The 9,383-nt window shown below is 37.9% G+C and overlaps 1 protein-coding gene across 1 annotated transcript; it reads left to right on the plus strand.

Annotated features, from left to right (window-relative positions):
* Nucleotides 1-919: 919 nt before the first annotated feature.
* On the plus strand, nt 920-8,171 carry SPINK14 (serine peptidase inhibitor, Kazal type 14 (putative)). Its single transcript, XM_011979071.1, has 5 exons — nt 920-941; nt 2,042-2,180; nt 3,314-3,357; nt 6,792-6,928; nt 7,908-8,171. The coding sequence occupies exons 2-5, from the start codon at nt 2,114-2,116 to the stop codon at nt 7,951-7,953; spliced, it is 294 nt and encodes a 97-aa protein (XP_011834461.1). The 5' UTR covers nt 920-941; nt 2,042-2,113; the 3' UTR covers nt 7,954-8,171.
* Nucleotides 8,172-9,383: the final 1,212 nt, after the last annotated feature.

Below are 9,383 nucleotides of genomic sequence, written 5' to 3' on the forward strand. Positions count from 1 at the left end.
GAAAATGTAATAGTGCATTTCTAAGTGAAAACATAATATATATTATAAAAGTTGAATATTATAATAAAACATATATGTACATGTGTGATTATGTATATATATTAAAACTAGAAGAATATAATTATATATATATTTATATATATATTTAATAGGTACCTCTGAGCTGTGAGATTTTACACCTTTTAATTTTATTTGAATATTTTTTGTTTTGTATATTTCTATTTCATTTTGTATGTTTCTGTTTTTTTTATATTTCTATTTAGCCATTTCTATTGGTATGTTTCTACTTGCTCCACCTCCCTCCCTTTTGTGTATATTTCTATTTTATAAATTTTCTAAGTGAGCATATATTTTCTTTGTATAAAAAGAATAGCTTTTTACAGAAGGAATGGTAGAGGCCAGAAGTTCAGATAACAGGAGGAACTTAGCTACAATAACATATCTTCCCTTTTAAAATGGCAAAGGCTCTGGGTTACTACAGGCACAAGGCTGGATCTACTGCAAATGGTATCCAAGGATGTCAATCTGTCACTGCAACCTCCTGTACCAGCCTTCTCTTTCTTAGATGTTTCCACACGTTTTTTCATTCTGGTCCTAATACTGGTCCTGGTCCTGATACTAATTATTGTTGTGAAACATGTTATATTCTTTCTGCTTGCTCTCTCCTACTGTGGTATGTTTTCTCACATGACTGACTCTCTTGAATTGCCTGCTAACGGCTGCCCTTTCCAGTGATCTGTTCTAACCCCTCTCAGGTCTTCCCCTGCTGAGGTTTGATGCAATCTGAAAGATGGATCTCCAGGGCCTGCTCAGTCCAGCACACCATGCCTCAGTGACTTTTCTCTCCTACGCAGCAGTTACTCTATTTCCTCCTGGGGCCCTAGTACATGCTTCTTAAAATGAGCACATTATATTCCTCTTCCTTTTCTCTTCTTTCTGAGGTGGGTCAGCTGTGGCATGAGGGATGGAGAGAGTGGGCCTCTGTGTTTTGCTTTAGCTTTCTGGCGGCAGCTGAACTTCTATTGTTCCTGTTCCACTTCTGGAGGAACCCAGGGAAAATATCAGGATGAGATGGGGGTGTGTTTAGCCAAACATGGTGTCCCAGATTGTGTCAGGAGTAGGCACGGTAGGCAACCTTGCATAGTGTGCAAAGAACTTCAGTCATCCTGAGAGTAGAATACTCTGGCTACATTTTAATGTCTTAAGTAACACCTGTCACATCATAGCGTATCAGCAGAGTTTATATAAATTATCCATTTATACGTGTTGCAGACAGAGATAAAAGCCTAGAGAACATATGGAAAGACCAGGCTACTTTTGTAGAATTAGGAATGGAGGAACAGTTAAATGTGGCCCTTGGTCAGACCCCGGAAACTGCAGATACTATTCTCTGGGGTCAGAAATGTTGCTACAAGGAAAGTCCATCCCGAGGGAGTATTTCCTCACTGACTTTTCCCATTCTATGTCTGGATTAAAATAGCTGTGGGACCCCAGTGAGATGGCAGAGAATGATTTTTCTCCCTGTGAATGTCCTCAAAGAGTCTAGGATTCAATGTCAGATAGCCAAGCCAATGTCTCAGTATAGCCAAGAATGCCTGAATCATCAGAAATTTTTGTCTTAATCCAAAGAGATATTCTTTGCTTGATGAGCAAATACAGACCTACTCCATTTATTGAGAAGTTCATGTTGTCCAGAGACCTCAATAGCCCCATCTTTTTTTTTGCATCCCCTCAAAAAATAAATTTAGGTGAAGTTTTAGGTAAGGAGTTGCTTCTTCATGACATGTAAAATGTTTTTCCACTAAAATAATACAATTACGCCCATAGAGTAACCTATGATTTACCTCTGAGTATTCAAAGATCTGTTACTGAGCCCTATACTTTTAATCAAGATAGTTATTCAGTTTAAATTTTTAAACATTTGTTTCTGAGGAAGAATGGAATAGGCTTTCCAAATACATGGTACTGAGGATACAATGGGCAGGGTGGAGATGGCTCTTTATTGTAAAAGTCATCTTAAATCCTGATTGTCTCACTTCAGTAATTGTATTAGAGGGAAACAACCTGAGACAATATCTCGGAGCATCATTCCAAGGACATACCAGGAGGAAAAATGACCAGATCTTTCCCAGTATTCTCACTTTTGTCCTTTGTCTTGATACATTTGGTGTTATCTTCTGGTGAGTAATTTAGCTGGCCTTGGCCAGAAGTTGAAATTGATTTGTGGGATTTTACATTGTAATCTGAGAGGGAATGCTTTGAAATTGTTCTTTAACTGGAATTTATATATATATACACACACACACATACAAATTATCCACTGACATGTGTTGCAGTGTATATATATTTATATATATATTTATTCAGAGTATATATACATATGTATTTATATATACACTCAGAGTATATGACAAAATGAAGGTCTCTGCCCATTGAATCAGTCTTGTAGACTCTCTCTCTCTCTATATATATATGCACACACACACATACATATATATACACACACACATATATATACACAGCATATTCAGAGTATATGTCTACACATACTCAGAGTGTGTGTGTGTATATATATATATATATAGAGAGAGAGAGAGAGAGCGAGTCTAAAAGACTCTGATTCAATGGGAAGAGACCTTTGTTTTGTTATCTTTTGCATGCAGATTATGAGATTTAACTCATGAAGGGAAGGATGCTTGGGTAACTCACTGAGGTAACATGTAAAAGTGACTAACAATATAATATGCATACATCAGAGCACATCTTGAAAATTTAGAGTGTTTGAAAATGATTTGCTGTATATTTGACTGGACCATTATCCTTTATGTTCTCTTCTAGAGGAGAAATCATGTAGGGAGTCATACAGAGGCCTAGCCTCAAGGGCTGCAGAGCTTGCTTTTTCACATATTTACCAAGAATTCCTGAGTATTACCCAGGTGTCTTTTCACTCCTGAAAAATATGAGGATTGGGCCAAAAGATTACTTTAAAGTTACAGCATTGCTTGTTTCTTTCATACATAACCAGCTCTAAATCCTCTCAAGTCCAAACTAATCAGAAAAATCATTTAGTACTTTGGACTGCCAGCCTTTATGAAACAGTGACACATCTATATAGTCTCCTACTGATATCAATTAGGAGTAAAAGAATTATTTCACATTTTAAAAAATGAATGAGTACATGTATAAATGAAATAATGTTTTCCATTCCTGCAAGCTTCCTTGATAATAAATTAGAACTCTTTCATTCTGCCGACAGATTAAGCTATGATTTAACAGGAATTAAATTCTGTAACTATTTTCATATATTCTCTAGTTTCAGGCCCTAGACACTGGTGGCCACCACATGGAATTATTAAGGTAATCTTCCATTAAATTTCCCCCCAGGACTGACATTATAATATGAGGTCTTTTTTTTTGGAATTGTTACTGTGGAAACTTAATGCATCAGGGTCACCCGTAATAGTCTTTAAGGCCTGTTTGTATGAGGGTGGTGGATACACTGCTGAAACAGCCTGGAATCAAGACAACATTCAGTCATACATATACCAGAGAACCCTCTGTAGTGCCCGAAAAATGTAGAGTATTGGCAATTGCTGGGAGCACGACAGGTTCTTAAGAGCCTATGGACTTGGGTATAACATGGTCCTGGCTCTCAAGGAGCTCACAGTTTGATGGAAAGAATGACTTAAAAGAATGCTCCTGGCCCCGCGCGGTGGCTCAAGCCTGTAATCTCAGCACTTTGGGAGGCCGAGACGGGCGGATCACGAGGTCAGGAGATCAAGACCATTCTGGCGAACACGGTGAAACCCCGTCTCTACTAAAAAATACAAAAAAAACTAGCCGGGCGAGGTGGCGGGCGCCTGTAGTCCCAGCTACTCGGGAGGTTGAGGCAGGAGAATGGCGTAAACCCGGGAGGTGGAGCTTGCAGTGAGCCGAGATCTGGCCACTGCACTCCAGCCTGGGCAACAGAGCAAGACTCCATCTCAAAAAAAAAACAAAAAACAAAAAACAAAAAACAAAAAACAAAAAAGAATGCTCCTAAATGTCTTGAGATGTACAGAGAATGCTTATGCAACTTGTGAATGCAGAAGGCAACTTCTGGATATGGATGGAAGAAAATGTGAAGAAACAGTAGATATCTTAACAGAGCCTCAAACTATGTTTGCAACTTGGATGAGGGCAAAATGGAGACACCTTTTGATGTCATCGATATTTGATAAGTGAGGGAAAAGATGAATGAGGGATTAAACTTTTCATTTTGATTCATATTTGCATCACTGTATTCCTTCCCTTTAGAGATATTAGCACCTTAAGCTTTTGTCTAATTCGTAAATTTTAAATTTTATTTCTTCTTTGTAAAAAAGTCAGTCATGAGTTGACTGTTGAGAAAGATATTTTGAGGGCAGCTCTACCTTCAACAGACCTGGGGATCAGAATGTGAAGCTTGTCAGAGGCTACTGCCCCAGGAAAAGGATCTGCAGAATTTGTCCAGGATTTATACTCTGGTCTCATAAAGTTCAGTTCTGGAATTTTCTTTTCCAGAAGTTTACCTGCAGGATGAGTTCGCCTCATGCCCATAAATCCATAAACAATAATAAAGGCAATCACTTTTACTTATTTTCTTTAAAAAATATTTATTAATCACCTGTGCTGTGCCCTAAGATACACTATTGAGGAAAGCAGTTATATTCTTTTTCCTCATGAACCTTGCAGATAGCCAAAAAGGGAAGAAACCAGCTATGATTTATGGTAAATTTTATAAATACAAGAAATAAAATGGTATGATAGAAAATATCTGTTGAGCATAGAGATAATTGCTATAAACAATGGGTTCAGGCAAGGTTTCTCTGTCATGTGGATATCTAAGGTGAGACTTGAAGGATAAAAAGGAGCCACCCAAGTGGAAAGTAGGGAGAAAGACCTTACCTACCTGGGTCACTAATTGAAGCCCTGTGTGACTGGAGCACAGACAGAATCCCACAAGGGTGGGATTCTCACCTGAAGAATGCATATCTTCCTCCAAAGAGAGAGAGAAAAAAGAAACTGTCTTTATAGACAACAATAGAAACTGTTCTTCCTCTTGTCTTTGATAAACTGTATATTCCTTCAGATTCAACTATTTTACATCTCATTTATGCATTTGGCAAATGTTCATATAGCAATGACTAATGCCAATATATGTGCTGGGCACATAATGACTAGCCTAATCAGACACAAATCTTTCCCTTCTGGGCTTATAGTCCTTCGGGGGTGTGGGATTAGTTAAATAATTACACAAATGCTTTGTTACAAACTGATTAAAAGTATAAAAACAAATAACAGAGAGTTGTGACTGTATTTTAATAAATAGTTCTGAGAAAGTGGGTTATAACCTGAGCTCTAAAGATAGACAGAGTTTAGGTTGAGAAAAAATATATTTGGTGGGGTGGTCATGACACTTCAGAAGACCCTGAGGGGAGGGAAAGATAAAGAATTTATATATATATAAAAACTAACTAACAAACTTACTAAAAGGACAGAAAGCAAGGTAGTATCAGGTAAGGGCAGAAGATTTGGGAGGTTCCAGGTCACACAGGGACTTTTAGCTCATAATAAGAAATACTTTTTTATAATATGCAATGAGGTTCAACGAAAGACCTTAATCAAGGAAATAAAATTATTCAATAGAAGTTTAAAATGTGAAACTTCAGGAAATGAGGAATAAAGGAAATGGAGGGATTAGTCGGGTAACGATGGTGGCCTGGTCATGATGGTGGTGTTGGATAAAAAGAAGGAAGAGGAATTTCTAAGTTAAAATATGACCCCTTCTTTCCAAATTCCTAGCCAAAATTTTCTCCTACTTTGTGTGTGGGGTATTTTATCTGTACCAATCTTATGACACTTATGGAGCCCCTGAGAACACTAGCCTCAAGCTTCATAATCCCAGAGTCACTACTTCAATTCATCACCAGCACCGGCATTGTCCAGAGAAGAACTTCCGATGAAAACAAACATCCCTGAGTCCAGTTCCCTGAGGAGACATGTCCCTTTCTTTGTTTTTGACTTTTTCTACAGTGTCAGGGCAATAAGTATTTTAAATTAAGACACGTGCATTCTTCCATTATTGATCTTCAGTTTTCTCTGCTGAGCTGTCATGGAAAATCTCTAACAATCTTTCCAGATCTAATAGTTGGGACATAAAGAAGATTGAGAGAGAAGCCCCAGATAAATCATCTGTTTATCCACTCTTCTTCTTCTTCTTCTTTTTTTTAAACCATAGCATAGTTGGCCATTGTTCTCCTTTACTGAGAAGGTCCTGACAACTAGGGCATCATATTGTTACCAAATGGGATATATATAGGTTCTAGTTGGCTTTGTGGAGATGGGAAAGTGAGAGCTTTTGTGAGAGTGGAATATTGTCCTATGCTTAGATTTTTTTTTTTTTTTTTTTTTTAGATGGGGTCTCACTGTGTAGCCTAGGCCGGAGTGGAATGGTGCCAACATTGCTCACTGCAGTCAAGTGATCTTCCTGCCCCATCCTTCTGAGAAGCTGGGACTACAGGCATGCACCACCATGCCTGGCTAATTTAAAAAAAATTTTTTTTGGAGAGACAGGGTATTGCTCTGTTGCCTAAGCTGATCTTGAACTCCTGGGCTCAAGCAATCCTCCCACCTCCGTCTCCCAAAGTGTTGGAATGAAGGCATGAGTCACCATGCCTAGATTATGCTTAGATTTTCCTAGTAAAGTTCAAAGGTGACCTACCTGTCTAAGTGGGGTTCTAACTGGATAAATCTTTTCAACTCAATTTCAGGTGAAATGTCCATATGAGAAAGTAAACTTGAGTTGGTACAATGGAACAGTCAACCCCTGCCCTGGCTTATATCAACCCATCTGTGGTACCAATTTTATAACCTATGATAATCACTGCATCCTGTGTGTTGCGAGCTTGTGAGTACTATTTGGGGAAAAGACGGGAACTATAAATATGCTTGTCCATTAAAATTACCATCTACCGTTCCTATCAAGTACATCAACCTTGAAGCCAGGAATTTGCTCCAGTTCACACAGATAATAATCATCCCCACTCAGAAAAGCACATAGTAATTGAAAGTCCACTGGATTAGAAAGTAGACTCATTGTACCAAATGACATTCCTCAGGTCCATTCTGGTATCTGAGCCCTTACATTCCCATATACCAATTGATTGCCTTCCACTTGAGAAACTCTCAAATATGCTTTCGGGTCCTGAATTGTTTTTTATTTTAAGACAAATTGTAATTTTGCTTTCTCTTAAATATCTTCACCCTCTTATGTGTTTGAAACTCTGAACTACAATGATGAGTTAATTGCAAAGTTTGGATCTTTTATCTGAGACAGTGTTTAGATTTTTGGATTTATGTGACATAAATCAGTGATTAGATACTGAAATCTTACAATACAATGCTTTCAGCTTTGATTCCTATATGAGTGACTGCATTTCACAGAGAGAAAAATTTTCACCATGGCATCAGATTGGAGCCCTCAGCCCAATCATTTTTTAAATTTTGTGCAAGGAAAAATGACAGGACTGTGCAAAGCTCAGGTCATCCCCATTAGTGAGTAATTCAGCCAAAGTGTAAGAGTATTAACAGAATAGTTGAGAATTGATATGTCTCACACATCACAAACTCAGACTTGATTGCACAGCTTAATTTCAAAAAGAGTGTAGCATATGTCATATCTCCAGTGGCATCTTAGAATCATGGAATGATAACTAAGTAAGAAATCCAATAATTTTGTCTTTTGTCATTAGTCAATTCCCTTTATACTCTAGATCTTAGTTTTTCCAAATATAAAACCAGGTTTTAGATAAGATAATTTTAAAGGTATTTTTGTAGTTCTGACATTGTATTACTTAATGAAATGTTTGTTCTGATACTTCCTTTAGGAAATCTCATGGAAGAATCAGGTTTTACCATGATGGAAAATGTTAGCTGCATGGCCTTGAATGTGGAAGATATCTTCTTTTTTTCCCTCCATGTCTCCAATCTCCCCCTTGCACTTTTTACATCTCCTTGCATTTGTTCTTGACAACAAAGAGCTATCACTATTGAGCTTGTAGCAGATTGTTTAAAGTTCCTTCCATGGACCTCTCCCCTCACTGATTGATTGCCTTCCATAGTCTCCCTAATAAATAAACTTTTATGAAAGTTTGATTTGACTTGGGTGTCAGAGCTAGGTCTAAAAATCTCAGAAGTAGAAGAAATTCAGAATTTGAGTCATGGGTCAAAGGCAAATATTGAGATTAATCATCTCTCTAATGCTGATAACACTGAATTAGTCTATGTCAAGCCTCCGGATTGTCTTCCAAAGAACGTGGCAGAAATTTCTTCCATGTTCCTTTGGCATTTTAAAAAAAAACAAAAAAACAAGTAATGGAACTACAGAACATTGTATTCTGCTTGTAGGATTCCTGTTGCCTAACTTCTGCAAACTCATCATTAAACATCCTCCCTTTTGGACTCAGCCTTGAGACAGAAGTATTTACACATGTGCAGCTTTGATCAACAGGGCCCAACATTCTCACTAATCCATTTTGCCTAGAAGAACACCTACATTGTTGGTATCTGTAAATGTCCCATTGGTCATTAGCCTTTTTCTTAAATTCTCTGGACACATCTTAACCCCTAAAGCATATAGGGACACCTTTTTCTCTGTTACACTTCATATGTATTTTTTACTTCTATATGTACAGCAGATGAATAATACGCACTAATATGCTCTCTTCCCTTCCGAACTTTGCTCCCTACTGGCTTGGGAAAGAGCAGCTATTCTTCCCCTCACTACCTTGCAGGGCTGTGGTCAGAGTGTGCACATGTTCTGTTAGATCTTTGATCTTACGCCCCATGCTGATCACATGGTGAATACATGGCTCCAGTGAGAAGGAAACAATCACTTTTCTTGTGTCATATTTAGAGTTAATATCTCTGGGAAAAACTGGATATTCTCTAGCTTTATAGCATGCCAATTTCCATTGCTCCAAGTCCTGGGCTATGCAAGAACACCAAGAACTTCAGGGATCCTGGGAGGATTGTTTTCTAACATTATTGCTGTATCTTTTTTGACAAATCTTTTCTTCTGCAATAATTAACTTGCTGTTAATGTCATCAAGCGAATTCTTAAAAATCTCAAATAGGCACTTTTAATAGCCTTGCATGAGATCTGAGCTCTGTTATCTCTAATCCTCTCTAATGACTCTCTCCTTGCTTTGGGTAGTTTCTTCACGCACAAGCACCAATTGTTAACCTTCTGATCCCTTTATCCAGCTCTTCTGTGCAGTAGTCCTGCAGATACCAGCCAGTTTAGTCTCTATTTCCTTTCAGCTCTATGTCCTCAACTCATAATTGCTTCATTGAGATTGCTC

The sequence above is a fragment of the Mandrillus leucophaeus genome, unplaced genomic scaffold, assembly GCF_000951045.1.
Source record: "Mandrillus leucophaeus isolate KB7577 unplaced genomic scaffold, Mleu.le_1.0 Scaffold1036, whole genome shotgun sequence".
Classification (NCBI taxonomy): Eukaryota; Metazoa; Chordata; class Mammalia; order Primates; family Cercopithecidae; genus Mandrillus; species Mandrillus leucophaeus.